General features: G+C 38.8%; 1 protein-coding gene across 3 annotated transcripts in view; it reads right to left on the bottom strand.

The window, feature by feature from the left end:
• TEX10 (testis expressed 10) overlaps positions 1-18492 on the bottom strand; it is a 60345-nt gene that overhangs the window by 30351 nt on the left and 11502 nt on the right. For all 3 annotated transcript variants that reach the window (XM_017884328.1, XM_017884329.1, XM_017884330.1), the window contains exons 5-8: positions 12395-12507; positions 2352-2590; positions 1562-1697; positions 226-401 (exon numbers count right to left, since the gene is read on the bottom strand). In XM_017884328.1, the coding sequence (XP_017739817.1) occupies positions 226-401; positions 1562-1697; positions 2352-2590; positions 12395-12507 (664 nt within the window). The remainder of the gene's footprint in view (positions 1-225; positions 402-1561; positions 1698-2351; positions 2591-12394; positions 12508-18492) is intronic.

Below are 18492 nucleotides of genomic sequence, written 5' to 3'. Positions count from 1 at the left end.
AAAAAAAAAAAAAAAAAAAAAAAAAAAAAAAAATCATTAATCTTCTATATCCTAATAAATACTGAAAATGAATTTGCTGTCGATGTTTTGTTTTGGCAGTTTAACCATGGTATTACTAATTTAGACTAAGGGAAAGGCAAAACTACAGAGCTCCCCTTAAAAACTTCTTTTGTGTATCAGGGTGGACCAATGACTACCTACGCCATTAAACAAATGAACTCTTACCATAAATTCGGAGGGCAGTAGCTTGTAAACTTTTTAGTAATTCTTTATTTGCTCGTGCTGCAGCAGTATGAATGATATCAATGAGCTGTGTAGAGAGCTCAGGATTTCGGGAGCCAAGATGAGCAAGTTGCAATGGTAAACCAGCCAGCCAACGGGATAGCACTTTACTACGATATCTTAGAAAGGCCAAAGACATCTTTGTAATTCTCAAAGACAAGGGAAATAAATTTAAACCAAAAAAAAAAAAATTTAAATATATCACAAAGTGACTATGTACCAATAATACCAAATTTATTCATTTAAACATTTGAGAACCCACAAGATGCCAGCATCATTTTCCAAGGCTTTACCCACTAAATTAATGTTAACTGGGGCAGTATCTGAATTGTATTCTTATTTTGAAGGGTAAAGACACTTAACTATTTATCCTAATTGGTGGTGTTATACTATATTAACAAATGTACACATTCACCGTAAGTTGCTCCCATACAAAATGGCTTCAAACTTGTGCTATTTTTATTTCTTTAGAATACTTGCTGGAGTGCAAATGTCTTGAATAACAGTGAACATTTTTACTAGGTCCCTGAAAGGTTGGTGATTCTATCATGGACTTCACTGTCAAGACAGACCTGAACTTAAGTCTCAGCTCTGCTACACATTAGCTGTATAATACTCGCCAATTTATTTATTTTCTGCTTCCTTCTGTAAAATGGAAGCTAACAGTATTCACCTCACAGTAGCAGTATAAAGATTACTGAGATTATGTAAAGTACTTGGCTTAACGTAAATACACGAATACGTTTCAACAACTACCTATATATGTTGAGGTCTCCCAAATCTGTATCTTCCTCTCAAACATTTCTGACTATGCCAAATAAAACTCAAACTCATCTTACTGAAAAATTCCTTAGTCCACTCTTTTGTTGTCTCTCTCTAATAGCACCAAACTAAGCCAGAAACTTTCTCATCTTCTATTGCCCTCACTCTTATCCCATATGCCTCAATATGTCACTAATGGCTAGAGATTCAACCTCCGTAATTTTTATGGGAAGAGAAGAGAAAGGGCTAAGATGGTTCCAACTGTCCCTTAGCTATAAGTGGACAGGTGGAAATGCATGCCTAAGCAGTCTTTTATCTGTTCAGATATGGGTATAAAGTTTACTGGCACTTTATGTATGCTTCTTTTAAAATTTTATATCATTTCCTAAATGCAAACAAGTAGGATTAAAAAGAATGAACTTCTCCAAAGATTTAATCTCTCTAAAATTATTTAAATATTTAAACAGACTACAGAAAACTTAGCAAGAGAAAAGAAAGGAAAATAACAAGATTTTACCTGAATCTACAAGATCTCAGTTCTTCTGTCTGATAGATTTTACTGAAAAACTTCAATAACAAAGTCCGAACTGGAAGGATAAGGCCCCTCTGCTGATATAATGTATAAACTGCCTTAATAAGAGTCTCTGTGTCCTCTACAAACAGAAAGAAAACAACTTGCATATGAATCAAAAAATGTTTAACAGCCCCCAAATTCCTCTGAATGCACCGAAATACTTTACTTTGTTCCTATGGCAAAGCCAATTTTAGCCACAAACTGACAACTACCATTGAAGTCCTATAGCAATGGCCTAATAAAAAAGTCAAACCAATCAGTAGTTACAGTATAAATTTTCTTAACAACAAACCTAGGAATGACAAAAACCGGAATATTAGAAAGGTGATTTAGATGGGAACTACATAGGAAAACTTTGTTTTTAAATCAAAGAATAAGTAAGCCACTCTAAAACTGACTTAATATAACTTAACATCAAGCTAGAAGAAAGGTAAAGAGACAGGGAAGATTCATGCCATATTAATCAAGGGGAAAAGTTCTCAAATTCCAGTCAAACTAGATCAGAAGAGGGTAGAGTCTTTATCAATTTGCTTCAGAGTGGACCTACCCACTTACAGATACTCTGAGCCATAAACAATTTCAGTGTTCAAGTAGACAGTAGCTACCTTCTAGGGCTTGAATATAATTAGCCTGACTACATGGAATGTTTACAAGCCATCATTTCAAAGCTAGACCTTAAGATAGCACATGTAAGAGCTCTACTCTTAAATAAGGGCAAAGTAGCATCACCTACCTCTGTTTGGTTGTATTTGCATTAACCTCCAGGATACTCCCAGCAATCTGTTCAGTTGCTTACTATTTAGCCTAGAGCCATCTTCAAGGGTCTCTGTTACAAATTTCCTTATCATTTCTATCCAACTGCAATCCTTCTGCAAAGTTGACGCATTTGCCAGGGAGACCATGATATCAGACAGTGTTAAATTCAGTAAGAGATGATCTATGTTATTGGAGAGAACTGTGCAATGCTTGATGCTAGAAACAAAGACACACACATCTATAAAGCGTTACGTCTACCATGCCTGCTTCATTAGAATACTTAAAATAATCTATCAGTGGAGTTTTAAAAAATTCCCTTCTAGAATTAATAGATGGCCAAGAAGATAGGTGCATAGGCAAGACTTAGGCCACAGTTCTACAAATAAACCATTTCATTATGGAATCAGAGTTGTTAAGAAGGTACAGAGTGTATACAGCTCAATTCATTACTCAAGGTGCTATTCACACAAAATGTAAATGCTCTTATAATATTGCCTGTGAACTTGAAAGATAAAACTTAAAAACCCTGACACACCTGATTTAAGGCAGATAATTACATTTGGATGGAAATCACAGCAGATCTTGGCTCTGCTTTTAACTAATCATCTGACTTAAAAGAATCACTAGTCTTTCCTGGCCATAACTTTCTCATATGTGAAATAAGGAGACATATCCAGGTAAGCACTGATTTGAAACAATTTTATAATTCACATATTAATATCAGTTTATTCACTCTAGCCAAACAAAACACAATTTCAAAAAACCTGAAATAAAATATTTTAATAAAAACAAAATTTGCAACTTAGAACATACTCATTTCAGACTGTGGTATATTCAACAGCAGAGCTTATTTCTTTCATGTTTAGAAAAACATAAAGCTGGCTGGACGTGGTGGCCCATGCCTGTAATCCCAGTGTTTTGGGAGGATGAACTGGGAAGACTGCTTGAGGCCAGGAGTTGGAGACTAGCCTGGAAAACCCAGCAAGATCCCATCTTTACAAAAAATAAAAGTAAAATTAAGGCCGGGCACGGGAGCTCACACCTGTAATCCCAGCACTTTGGGAAGCCAAAGCAGGTGGATCACCTGAGGTGAGGAGTTCAAGACCACCCTGACCAACATGGTGAAACCCTGTCTCTACTAAATACAAAAAAAAAAATTAGCCGGGTGTGGTGGCACATGCCTGTAATCCCAGCTACTTGGGAGGCTGAGGCAGGAGAATCACTTGAACCCAGGAGGCGGAGGTTGCATTGAGCCGAGATTGCGCCATTGCACTCCAGCCTGGGCAACAAGAGCGAAAACTCCATCTCAAAAAATAAATAAATAAAAATACAATAAGCCAGGCATGCTGGCAAGCTTTGCCTATAGTCCTAGCTACTCAGGAAGCCGAGGCAGGAGCATCACTTAAGCCCACGAGTTTGAGGTTACAGTGAGCTATGATCACACAACTGCACTCCAACCTGGGCAACAAAGAGAGACCCTATCATTAAAAAACAGAAAAGAAAAATGTAAATTTGACTGAAGCCATAAATATCTCCAGTCAATCAATTTTAAAGGAAAAGATTAATCCTAGTTAGTCTTGAGCAAGGGCACAGTAGTGAGGAACCACAAATACATGAGAAGAGAAATAAAAGAAATCTGGCATTATCAAGCATCAAATGTAAGACCAGGAATGACAAATGACCCTGGAAAGGTAAAATGGAACCAGGTTACAAAGAGCCAGAGGCTAAAGACATCAAAATTAATTCTGTAAGCAAAGGAATAACATGGTTGCAAGCTTCTTTCAGAGACATGATTGTGTGGCTATAAAAGGGAAAATCAGTTACAAACTATAAACAAAGAAGCAGTTGTGGGGCTACTACAGCACTCCAAGCAAGAGATGGCAAGTCCAAGAACCAGGGTCAATGCTGGTATGAACTGGGAGAAGGAGGCCATTTAGAAAGAACAAAAATTACCCAGATTTGAAATATGCTTAAATATATACAAATACATGAGTCTGAAGATGGTGGAGACAGGAGGAGTAGTCATCAAGGGTTCTAACAGTAGTGACTAATTTGATAGAGATGATGAAGAAAAAGGAGCAGAGAGATCTAGAAATTAATTCTCCGTTGGATATGTTGAGTCTAAAGGATCATAATCAAATCCAGATGGAGATGGCCAACAGACAACTCAGTGTACAAGTCTGACACTGGAGGAAGTCTGAGCGATTTAATAGAAATTACCCACGTGACTGCTCCTAGCTTCAAAAAAAGCTGAGAAATCTGTTTTTTATTTTGTGTAGTGACACGTTCAGATGAAAATTAGGAATCCTATCATTAAGAAAAGAGACAGTAAACACTGGGATAGACTTGAAACACTTCTTCCCCACAGGCAGAGCTTTGGAAAATTTACCCTAACTTTATCTCAGGCAGCATCATCTATTATGATCCAGAAAGTCTCAAAGGACATCTGCAAACTTGGGAGAGTTCCTTCTGCTCCTCCAATAACATATACAGAAATTTCAAAGACTAAATATACCAACCAACAATTCTAGGAGGAAGGCAGATCTCTGATGAAACTTCGATTTCCAGTAAAGGTAGTATAGGTAATTACAATATTGCTGAAAATAACTAGAAGTGCAAGATTCCAGTACTCAAGGTTTAGTCCTGAGGGCAATTGCCAGTTCAAAAGAAAAAAGCTGCAAAACAAAGGCAACCTTTTAGTGGCCCCACAAGAAAAGGAAGTCAAAAGTCAAAGCCTAGGGCCTACCAAGACATCCCTACCTTTTTTTTTTTTTTGGAGACAGAGTGTTGCTCTGTCGCCCAGGCTGGAGTGCAGTGGCACGATCCTCCCACCTCAGCCTCCCGGGTAGCTGGGGTTACAGGAACACACCACCACACCCCGCTAATTTTGTATTTTTAGTAGAGATGGGGCTCCACCATGTTGGCCAGGCTGGTCTCGAACTCCTGACCTCAAGTGATCCGCCCGCCTTGGCATCCAAAAAGGCTGGGATTACAGGTGTGAGACACTGTGCCTGGACAACATCCCTTCCTTGAGCTTGGCCCTTTAAGGTTTCTCTCCTAGGAAAGTAAAAGTAAGTCTTAAGATAAACCTGAATCCTAGTTCTGCATCATTCTAGCAGTTTAAAGAATAATTCTTCCTAAACTAATCTACAGATAGATTCAACACAATCCAAATCAAAGTTCTAGCAAGCTATTTGGTAACTGCTGACAAACTGATTCTGAAGTCTACATAATAATGTCAAAGACCCAGAATACCAAACATAAGACTAAAGCAAAACAAGCTGGGCATGGTGGCTCATGCCTATAATCCCAACACTTTGGGAGGCCAAGGCGGGAGGATCCCTTGAGCCCAGTTGAAAATCAGCCTGGGCAACATAAGGAGACCCCATTAAAAAAAAAAAAAAAAAAACACGAAAGCAAAACAAAGCTGGAAGACTCACATGCCCTATTTTCAAGACTCACAATAAAGCTACAATAAGCAAGACAAGATGGTATTGGTGAAACAACAAACATACATAAATTAATGGAACACAGTCCCAAAGCAGACCCATGAAAATACAGTCAACTGAATTTTGACAAATGAGCAAAGGAAATTTAATGGATAAAGTATAGTCTTTCCAATGAGTGGTGATGGAACAACTGGAAAGAATTCTAGAACTGAAAAATAAAAAATGAAAATTCCGTGGACTTATGTTTGACTACAACTGAATAAAACTAAATAATTAAAAACTGGAAAGGATAAAGAAAAGATTAAAAAATAGGTGGAGGATTCAGTAAATAGATGTAACATGCATTAAATCAGTCTTGAAAGGAAAGAAGAGAAATTGGCAAATGTTTAAAAGATAATATGTTTTTCAGAACTGATGAAGACATTTAATTCAAGATTCAAGGTATCAGTTAAGTCCACTGAATCCCAAGCAGAATAAACAGAAAAGAAAACCACAACTGGATACATCATTGTGAAACTGCAGAAAATGAAAGACAAGAAGAAAAACTTTAGGGGAAAAAAAAAAACACACAGGTAACTCCTAAAGTATCAACAGTTAAGACTCATAGCTGACTTCTTAACATAACAATGGAAACCAGGAGACAGTAAAATATCGTCAGTGTGCTCAAAGAAAATAACTGCCAAACCTATAATATTAACCCTGCTAAAACATTCTTCAGAAATGCGATAGAAATACATTTTTATGGGGGGAGAAAAAATGAACTAAAGAAGACTCTAAATGATCCCAGGCAGGACTGAGATACATGAAAAACATGAAGAACAAAAAGCTAGTAAATATAAAGATAGAATTCATAGTCGTAGACAGAAGTTTACTAAATTATCAATTTTTGCTTGAAAGCTCAAATTTTATCAGTGGCAACAAATGCCATTTGTTTTCCTGGAACTAATAGGCTCACTTTGTTCTTTTTTTTTTTTTTTTTCTGAGATGTAGTCTCACTCTGTCACCCAGGCTGGAGTACAGTGGCACTATCTTGGCTCACTGCAACCTCTGCCTCTGGGCTTCAAGTGATTCTGACACCCCAGCCTCCCAAGTATCAGGGGTTACAGGCGTGCGCCACGACACGTGGCTTATTTTTGTATTTTTAATAAAGACAGGGTTTCACCATGTTGGCCAGGCCGGTCTCGAACCCTTGACCTCAGGTGATCTGCCCGCCTTTGCCTCCCAAAGTGCTGGGATTACAGGTGTGAGCCGCCAGTCACGTTATTTTTTGTGAAAACATGTGCCAAATACCCAAATCTGAATAACCACTGTTTGTCAGTCATTTTCTTCAAGTTAAAATCTAGTCCATTCCAGGAAAATACAAGTAGGAAAATCCCACAGGGCTATTTCGTTGAGACAATCATAGTTCTTTGATATGCAGCAGAAATGCTTTATGTACACTTCCCATTCATCACACAGAATATTAAAAATATGCGTTCTCAAGGGTCATGACTTTTTTATTCTTTTTGGAGGAGTCTCACTCTGCCACCCAGGCTGGAGCGCAGTGGTGTGACCTCGGCTCACGGCAATGTCCATCTCCAGGGATCAAGCGATTCTCCTGCCTCAGCCTCCGGAGTAGCTGGGACTACAGGCGCCTGCCACTACACCTGGCTAATTTTTTGTATTTTTGGTAGAGACAGGGTTTCACCGTGTTAGCCAGGATGGTCTCAGTCTTCTAACCTCATGGTCCACCCGCCTCAGCCTCCCAAAGTGCTGGGATTACAGATGTGAGCCACTGCACCAGGACAAGGGTCATGACTTAATACAATCACTTATGTTTACTGCTTATTAAGGACCTTCTTAAGTGAAACTGGCTTGTTTTTCTTTTAAACTGTGAGCGTATGGTGGTGAAGAATACAATGTCTACTAGTATAGTTTGGTGCCACTGCCTTAATTCATCCTAAGATACTAACAGTTTTACCCATCATTGCTTTTGTATCATTAGTGCAAATGTCAAAACAATGAAAAATGCAAAGAATGTCTTTTTTCAAGATAGATGGTGATGATCACACAATGTGAAAGTACTTAATGCCACTGAACTGTACACTTAAAAAGTGGTTTAAATGGTTAATGTTATATATATTTTACCCCAATAAAATAAATTGTATCATTTTAACTCTCTATTTCAACCTGAGATTTAAAATGCAGGTATCAGGTTAAAAATACAGGCTGGGCACAGTGGCTCGCCTGAGGTCAGGAGTTGGAAACCAGCCTGACTAAGATGGTGAAACCCTGTCTCTACTAGACACAAAAAATTAGCTGGGTGTGGTGGCACATGCCTATAATCCCTGCTACTTGGGAGGCTGAGGCAGAAGAATTGCTTGAACCCGGGAGGCACAGGTTGCAGTGAGCCGAGATCGTGCCACTGCACTCCAGCCTGGATGACAAGAATGAAACTGTCTCAAAAATAAATAAATAAATAAATAAAAAATAAAAATACATTGGGGGTACATGAACAAGAAGTGCGAACAACACTGGCCTAGATCAGGGGTCCCCAACCCCAGACCATAGACTGGCACCGGTCCATGGCCTGTCAGGAACCAGACCACACAGCAGGAGGGGAGCGGCAGGCGAATTAAGATTGTTCTATATTTACAGTCGCTCCCCATTGCTCACATTACTGCCTGAGCTCTGCTTCCTGTCATATCAGTAGTGGCATTAGATTCTCATAGGAGCATGAACCCTATTGCGAACTGTGCATGCAAGGGATCTAGACTGCATGCTCCTTGTAAGAATCTAACGCCTGAAGATCTATCACTGTCTCCCATCACCCCCAGACAGGACTGTCTAGTTGCAGGAAACAAGCTCAGGGCTCCCACTGATTCACATTATGGTGAATTATGTAATTGTTTCATTACATATTACAATGTAATAATAATAGAAATAAAGCACACAATAAATGTAATGCACTTGAATCATCCCAAAAACCAATCCTCCCACCTCAGGTCCGTGGAAACATTGTTTTCCATGAAGCCAGTCCCTCATTAGCAAAATGGTTGGGGACCGTTGGTCTAGACCACTGTTGACTTCCCTAACTTTGATTTGTGTGCTGTTCACAGGCTATTTGCTAAGTATTTAATGCACTTACTTAAAAGCAGCCTGTAGGCTCCCCAAAAATCAATCATGGGGGGGAATCTTTTGAAAAGTAGGTTACACTGGCAATCCATCTTTGCTAAAAATCCCTCCATTTAGGCCGGGCACGGTGGCTCAAGCCTGTAATCCCAGCACTTTGGGAGGCCGAGACGGGCGGATCACGAGGTCAGGAGATCGAGACCATCCTGGCTAACACGGTGAAACCCCGTCTCTACTAAAAAATACAAAAAACTAGCCGGGCGAGGTGGCGGGCGCCTGTGGTCCCAGCTGCTCGGGAGGCTGAGGCAGGAGAATGGCGTGAACCCAGGAGGCAGAGCTTGCAGTGAGCTGAGATCCAGCCTGGGGGACAGAGCGAGACTCCGTCTCAAAAAAAAAAATAAAGTTAAAAAAATCCCTCCATTTCATCATCTCAATCTCCTCATAAAGTTAATTCCTTTTTTTTCCCATTTATATCTCAGCACACTGTCGCTTCCATCAGGGCAACCTTGCTAAGATGGTCCTCCCCTCGTGAAAGATCAGGACCAACTCCTTACTACATACTCCTGTATTAACCTAAGCTCTTTCTTCACTTATTTATCACAGTCAGTCACTGATTAAAGAATCAAGTAAAATAAATGTCTTTTTCATTAGACCGTGCTCCACGAGAACTGGAACTCTACCTATTTCCTTTACCATGAAATGCTCAGCAACTAGTACAACAAGTGCCTTGCACATAAGAGTCCAGTAAGTTTCTTGAATGATGATACACTGATACATTCTTCAGTAATTTATTTACACTGAAGTCTACTAAATCCTAAACATCTAAACCACAATTTAATCACATTTTGATGAAAATTATATACAGAATGCCTTATCTGAAAAAATACACATACATGTAATTCTCCATCAATACTTCAAGAGTTCATGGATTTTCTGAAGCTTACCTATGAATCCCAGAATAAAAACTCCGGTAAGGAAATTGTATGGGGGAAAAAATCTAACATCTTGCTCAATAAAGTGTCTCTTTGATTCTGTCCCCTCAACTCCAGAAGCTCCCTAGAACAGTTCTGACTGAACCAAAAGTCTTCAATGCCAAAAGGATCTGAAGGTGAACTCCTGAGTCAAGAAATGGCTTCCCCATCAAGGCCAGGGAAGAGCAGAAATCAGACTGGACCCAGATCCATGCTCTCCATCCATTTCCTAATCCTGTAGCTTTCTTGTATGCTATCTCCTCTAGTTACAATAGTCTCATCCCTTGCATTTCCGCCTCCTGAAATCATATCCACGTTCATACCCAGTTGAAATACTATGCTTCAATTTAGCTTTTTCTGTTTATCCTAGCATCAGTGATCTGTCTCTTCCTATGAATTCCTATAGCACTTACTTGTATAGTGCTAATGATACTTTTATACTGCTTTGTGTTACATATGTAAATTTACATATGTAAATATTAGTTACTGAGCTACTGTTTCTCAGCTTCAAAGTCATCCTCTATACTCTGCTTTGTGACCCTAGGGTTGGGACTCTGGGACCCACATTTTTTCCTTTGTAGATGGCTTATTAGGCTCTGCCAATAAAGGGGTGATACAATAGGCCTAGAAAGCTGTAAGAGGAAGACGGGACACTCTTCTGTTTACTTGCTAGTTTTGTTTTTGTTTTCTATTGCTGCCAGTGTCAATCAGCAGCTCTTCTTCAGGTCATTTGCAGTTCGTTATAGTAGCCATAGCAGACTCCAGTTTGTAGTTTTACTGACACAGAACCAGAATCATCATGCCTCTCAGAAACGTCAGCACCAGCCAGCTACACCCCCTTTTCAGAGTACTGGACCCCAGCCCTATGGGATTCTTGCTCTCAGCTCAAGATATCAGTACCTGCTGAGGAGCATCCCCTTCTTAGAGGTTAGAGTTTTGGCTCCCTTCCTCCAAGCTTCTTCCCTTCTTTGTTCTCCCAGTTCTACAGGTACTATCTGCTTCCCGCAGTTGGTACCTCCATAATACCTAACTTCCTTTGTATACGTAGTTAACAATTATTTATATTAAATTCTCTTGTTAAAAAATCATTGCACTCCAGCATGGGTGACAGAGCGAGACTCTGTCTCAAAAAAAAAAAAAAATTCATTGTCACAGTTTCTGTCTCATGACTGGACCCTGACACACACTCTTTTATGATTTAGAATATAACTGCTTAAGGCTGGGTGCAATGGCTCATGCCTATAATCACAGCACTTTGGGAGGCTGAGGTGGGCAGATCACCTGAGGTCAGGAGTTCAAGACCAGCCTGGTCAATATGATGAAACCCTGTCTCTACTAAAAATACAAAAATTAACCAGGCATGGTGGTGCATATTTGTAATCCCAGCTACTTGGGAGGCTGAGGCAGCAGGATCACTTGAACCCGGGAGGCGGAGGTTGAAGTAAGCTGAGATGGTACCACAGCCTGGGAAACAGAGTGAGACTCTATCTCACCAAAAAAAAAAAAAACCAATATATATATATACACACACATATGTATATATATACATGTATATATATACACCTACATACATATATACATATATACGTATATATGTATACAAATACACACACATATATAACTGCTCAAGAGAGAAAGGTAAAAGGCTTAAAAAATCTGTTCCTATCACAATACTTTGTTCTACCTCGTTCACAATAAGCAACCAAAACAAATATTTAGTGAATGAATGAAAAACTCTTATGCCTGAAATAGCTATATTGCTTCCAAGCATATCCTCTGAACCCTGCTCAAAAAACCTCAATGATTCTCTAGCTAGTGTATTCCCTTTGATATATTTAAGAGCCTTTGACAGACTTTAAGATCCCTTGCAAGTGTTTGCTCATTTACAGGAACCACAGTATTAGTGTTTTAGCTTGTACCTTCTTGTCAAATTTCATTACATAACTTGTTCTCACATTTATCTGCTCTTACTTGAGGCAGACATTTTAAATAATTTCTAGGCTTACTTTTTTTTTTTGTTTAACCTTCTTCTTCTAATCAATTACCTTTTATTTCCGATTTTTCTCCAATTGCCCTCCTTCCTTAGGGATACTAACATTAGTTTCACTACCAGGTTCCTCATGTATAAATGAGAGCAGAACTAGATGATCATCAAGATGTTCTCCTGCTTAAGAGGTTCAATAATCACACAGTGCCTCACCCAAATAAACCATACACCTGACTTCTATTAAATTCGTATTTATGTAAATTGATACATTCATCTAGCACAAAAAAAAAAATTTTACACACTTAAAAAAAAAAAAAAACTGTTAATCCCAAGGCTCAAACTGACTTGTCCAAAAATCAGCCTTACTACTACTTTTATTTTCACAAAATCTAGACATAAACACGTAGTACTTTAGAAAGTTCCATATTAAGGCTAATTATCTCCCGATAATTTCAGGTTAAACAGCTTTTCAAGGTAATATAGTGAAAAAGAATCATAATACCTTTTATTTGGCTCTTTCCTTTTGTGCTTGGTTATTTCTTTTAAGGCATATGGAAAACGACTCATAAAATGGTGTTTGAAATCAATAAGGTAGTTCTTTCGAAGCCATGATTCCTATTGAAATAGCAAAGATTAGAAAAATCTACAAGAAAAAATGTAAAATAACCAATAAAACTTGAAGAAAATTGACAACTTGTCAAATGTCCCATCATAATTCACTACCAGTAATATAATATGTAAATAAATTTTAAAATCAGAATTAACTGTTAAAGCACCCAGTTTTCATCTATAGATCCTTTTGATGCTTAATAATTACTTCTACTTGCATTCTGTCTGCTGCTTAAGAGAGAAAAAGTGAAAGTATCTGAGATTAAAATTCTGAATTTGGACCACTATTGCAATGCTTATAAAATATACAAGAAAGTCTTTCTCCATGACGTCCTATCAACACCATAACTCTATTCTCCAGCAATTCCATTATTTAACAGTTTCACAAAGCAATGCATTTCCTTAAAATGCTTTGGCCGGGCGCGGTGGCTCAAGCCTGTAATCCCAGCACTTTGGGAGGCTGAGACGGGTGGATCACGAGGTCAGGAGATCGAGACCATCCTGGCTAACACGGTGAAACCCCGTCTCTACTAAAAAAGTACAAAAAAAACTAGCCGGGCGAGGTGGCGGGCGCCTGTAGTCCCAGCTACTCGGGAGGCTGAGGCGGGAGAATGGTGTAAACCCGGGAGGCAGAGCTTGCAGTGAGCTGAGATCCGGCCACTGCACTCCAGCCTGGGCGACAAAGCGAGACTCCATCTCAAAAAAAAATAAAATAAAGTAAAATAAAATAAAATAAAATGCTTCAGCAGTATTGGCGAATTTATCATTTCCCTCCTATGGAAACATTGTCTTTCTAATTCCAAATTAGAATATTCTTTATTTCCTCTTATCCAGGGTAACCAACCATTCCATTTTGTCAGAGACTGAGAAGTTTCCTAGATGTGGGACTTGAGGTGCTAAAAGGGCTGGTCACCCTACAGCTCAATGTGGTTTTTTTTTGTTTGTTTGTTTGTTTTTGAGACAAAGTCTCGCTCTATCGCCCAGGCTGGAGTACAGTGGCACCATCTCAGGTTACTGCAACCTCTGCCTCCCAGATTCAAGCGATTCTCATGCCTTAATCTCCTGAGTAGCTGGGATTACAGGTGCCCACCACTACGCTCGGCTAATTTTTGTGTTTTTAGTAGACCTGGGGTTTCACCATGTTGACCTGGCTGGTCTCGAATTGCTGACCTCAAGTGATCCGCCTACCTTGGCCTCCCAAAGTGCTGAGATTACAGTTGTGAGCCACTGCGCCCGGCCTTACAGCTCAATTATTGTTCCTCCTTAGTATCTTTACTGGGTTCTCTTCTTCCTGACTTCTAAATGTTTGGATTTGCCCAGAAATACTTGAATCATTTCTACCTGAGCTCCAGATTCTATATACAAATGTATACTTGACATTTCCTCTTCAACTTCTGACAAGTATCTTAAAACTGAACATGAATAAAACCAAATTCTCCCTGCCAAATGACCTTCTTTCTCATTTGGGCGATGTAACACTGGTCTCATCCTTGACTTCTCTTTCCTTCATTATACATACCAGCAGTCTGGCTGGCTTTACCTGGATCCAGCTACTTATCATTTCAAACATTAGACACCAGGTCACCATCATCTTTTATTTGGATTACTGCAATAGCCTCCTAACCAGTCTCCCTGTTTCTCCTCTTATCCTCCAAAAGTCAATTTCCCCACACAGCAGGCAGGGTGATCTTTTAAAACATAAATCGTGTTTCAAAATAATACAGGAAGGGGGAAAGGAAACGAATATATATACATGTAGGACAGGACTGGTCATCCAAGAGATGATGGTTGCTAGAGTTAGACTGTGAGCACCTGGGGCTCACTAGTGTTCTGTTTTTGTAAAAACAGCAATATTAAAGTTAAATAAATGAAACGCAGATCATGCCACTCCTCTGCTCAAAACCCCCCAATGGTCTTTTCGCTACACTCAGGTTAAAATCCAGACTCCTTACCAGCGACCACAGAGTCCCACATGATCTGGCCACTATCACTCTTCTTCGCCCCCATCTTCTACCATTCTCCCAGTACCTCATTTGCACAGGCTTTCCTGCCATTCTTCAAATATGCAAAGTCTGTTCTCACCTCAGAGCCTTTGTACTTGCTGTTTCCTATGCCTGAATGTTCTTCCCACAGATGTTGACAAGACTTGCTCCTTCACTTCAATGACATTCAAGTATCTTATTCTCAGAAAGTATTTGACAACCTACCTAAAATAGCTCCCCCTCACTGTTCCTGCCCATGCTCTCTTTATACCCCATTTTACTTTCATCTTTCTTCCTAGTACTGACATTATATATTTGTGTACCGTCTACAGACCCCACCAGAAGGTAAACACCATGAGGGCAAGCACCTTATCAACCACGTTTATCTCTGTAGCCCCAGAGTCTAGAATAGTACTATTCAAAAGACCTTTCTGTAATGATCAAACTGTTCTATATCTGCACTGTCCAATATAGTAACCACTACCCACATGTAGCTGTTGAGCACTTGAAATGTGGCTAGCATTACTGAGGAATTGAATTTTAAATTTTAATTAAGTAGCTATTATTTATTGATAACCAATAAAGCTTTGAATAAATGCCTTAAAAAGCAAGACTGCATTAGTGTTTGGTTACAAACTCTAACCCTCATAGGAAAAGGATAAAAGAAATGAGACACACACATTGAGAAAAAGTAGCAAGCAAGCCAAGCATTAAATGCAAAGCTAAGACAATTTTTATAACATAATACTGACCCTGACACTACTAATACAGTACACTAAAACCACAGTAAATCAAAAAGTTAATGTTAAACTGTATTCTCATTTTAAAAACTAGCTATATCAGCCGGGCACGGTGGCTTGTGCCTGTAATCCCAGCACTTTGTGAGGCCAAGACGGGCAGACCACAAGGTCAGGAGATCGAGACCATCCTGGCTAACACGGTGAAACCCCGTCTCTACTAAAAATACAAAAAAAATTAGCCGGGCGTGGTGGTGGGCACCCAGCTACTTGGGAGGCTGAGGCAGGAGAAAGGCGTGAACCCAGGAAGTGGAGCTTGCAGTGAGCTAAGATCGCGCCACTGCACTCCAGCCTGGGCGATTGAGCGAGACTCCCTCTCCAAAAAACATAAAGTAAATAAATAAAATCTAGCTATATCAAGGATATAGCTAGGTAACTATTAAGGATACACACAGTATTTCAACATGTGCAAAAAATGTCAGAAATTGCTGAGTCTAGATGGGGGTAGGCAAGTGCTTATTGTTTTCCTTCTGAAGGTTTGACTTTTTTAAAAATAAAAAAGATAGGTAAGGGAATGCAAAAAAAAAAAGAAAGAAGAGGAAGAAGAAAAAAAAGAAAGAAAAAAAGAAAAATAGTGCCAAGGTAATCAAATGTAAAAGAACAATCTGTTCAACAAATAGTGCTGGAATAAATGGCTGTTTATATGAATAGGAAAAAAAAAAAAACAAAGGATACCACAGTATTTCAGAAATAAACAACTTCAGTTGATTATTACAGAATCTGACTATTCAACCACTGCATGTAAGACTTAATATACCTTGAGACTTCTTTTCAAAACAAGGATCAAAGCTTCAAATTACTAAAAAGTTTTTTTGAAAAAACTACTTGAATACAAGTGAAATTTCTCAACTGTGTTGCAAATACTAGCAAACTAAATGCATCAAGCTGCAGCGCCAACATGCAAAAGCAGTCAGTAGTCCTAAGACTATATCTAACTGAGACACCAATTTACCAATAGAAAAATCTATACAGTTTCTGAGAGAAGAGGGTTACAATTCAGCTTATGGTGTGTGATTTGAGTTTAATGCCAAGGAATGCTAAATTTGGTTCCTCCTAAAGATTAGGCTGTGGCCAAAGAGGCTCATGCCTGTAATCTCAACACTTTGGGAAGCCAAGGTGCAAGGATCATTTAAGGCTAGAAGTTTAAGACCAGAACGTGCATTTTAATGTCATTTTGTACAGACTGTTACTCACAACCTATCGTTTTGTATAGATTGTACCAACAATCTACATTTTTATACTGTCTCTAAGATAATGGTTCCTTTAAAAAAAAAAAAAAAAAGATAATGGTTCTTATCAAGTTATTACATATCTACCAAGGTGAATTAGAGAATTCTACCAACGGATGTTTTTAAGTATTATTCCTATCTGAATTTATTTATTTCAGCTTTATACAGTATCTCAATTTAGTATTCTGATCTTCAACAGTCTACGTAGTCTTTTAAACTTACCATTCTATGTTAATAAGCTGCTAATAAGCCTAGCCATGTTATAATAGCACAAAAGTTTTAAAGCATACTATTTTAAATATCCATAAAATTAAAGCAGTATTTAGATCCTTTGTTAGTGTTATCCAGATGATAAGATGACCCAAAACTAGCATAATTAATAAATTTTCAGATTTTGTATTTTGGTCCTACTAGTCTGTCTAAATACAAATGCTACTAACAAAGCAGTAACAAAAGTTTACTAGTGCTTACATGTAACCAAACACCAGAGCAGCTTGGAATTTTACTTCTCGGCTCTCTAAAATGAAAACCTAGGCCGGGCACGGTGGCTCACACCTGTAATCCCAACACTTTGGAAGGCCAAGGTGGGCAGATCACCTAAGGTCAGAAGTTCGAAACCAGCCTGCCCAACATGGTGAAACCCCATCTCTACTAAAAATACAAAAAATTAGCCAGGCATGGTGGCGGGCAACGGTAATCCTAGCTACTCAGGAGGCTAAGGCAGGAGAATTGCTTGAACCCAGGGGGTGGAGGTCTCAGTGAGCCAAGATCGTGCCACTGTACTCCCGCCTGGGCAACAAGAGTAAAACTCGGTCTCAAAAATAAAAAAAAAAGAAAAAGAAAAAACTAGCACTCAAAGTCCATGTTGAATATTACTTTTTCTTTTTCATAGGACATCTTAAGGACTTTAGCATTACTTTCATTTTCTATCTGAACCTTTCAGATGATCATAGATCAAGACCGTAAGCAATATATACTTTAAGGAGCTATATACATTCTTACTGTCTCTGGCCTACATCACAAATTAACTGCCATATGAGAAACAAGCTTTGCTTTCTCAAAATCATACAGTATAGACCTATGATTAATTTTTTGTCAATGTATGCAATGAATCATAAAATACAAAGTCTCAAAACTGTAATCAGTAAAATGCTATTTGAAAAAGCAATTCACAAAACATCCCTACAGATGATGAGTTAACAGCAATAGAATATGCTCCTAAAATATACACCTTACTACAACTCTATAATGCTTTTCAAGACTGTCAAATACTACTTAATTTATCCCATCTTATGCAGCATACTGAGTCATTCTAAACTTCAACTTGAAATAAAAAGAATAAAACAAAAACAAGAAAACTACCTTCTCAGTTTTATATAAACTGCAAGGATTCACACCTGCCTTATCAAAAGTCCCTACAGCAATTCTGAGAACCAGATGCTTCTAGCTTTGAAGTCTTGCTTCTGCAGCTACCCTTTTTAAGTGTGTTATCGTATTAATTTAGCACCAACTTAATCTCGTGGTTTGTTCCTCCTTGGTTGCACAGAAAAACCGTAGCATACACTATGCACTACATTCACTATATAGCACAACACTTAAAACAATTCAAGTGTTTATGAGCTTTTCAGTTTTGTCCATCTCTACTAAACCTAGCAATGTAGAATAAATTGAGACTACTTAATAAGCAACTTTTTAAATCATGTAAGAGACCTTCAGAAACTAGAATGTTCCTACACAATCAATCTGCCATAAACAATACACTGTAACACTACTGTGAATTATAGCCAATAAAAACTAACGGAATCGGCCGGGCGCGGTGGCTCAAGCCTGTAATCCCAGCACTTTGGGAGGCCGAGACGGGCGGATCACGAGGTCAGGAGATCGAAACCATCCTGGCTAACACGGTGAAACCCCGTCTCTACTAAAAATACAAAAAACTAGCCGGGCGAGGTGGCGGCGCCTGTAGTCCCAGCTACTCGGGAG

The sequence above is a fragment of the Rhinopithecus bieti genome, unplaced genomic scaffold (assembly GCF_001698545.2).
Source record: "Rhinopithecus bieti isolate Rb0 unplaced genomic scaffold, ASM169854v2 scaffold_12088, whole genome shotgun sequence".
In the NCBI taxonomy this organism is placed as follows: Eukaryota; Metazoa; Chordata; class Mammalia; order Primates; family Cercopithecidae; genus Rhinopithecus; species Rhinopithecus bieti.
The sequence above is the reverse complement of the archived record's forward strand: the minus strand, read 5'-3'. Positions and strand labels throughout refer to the sequence as shown.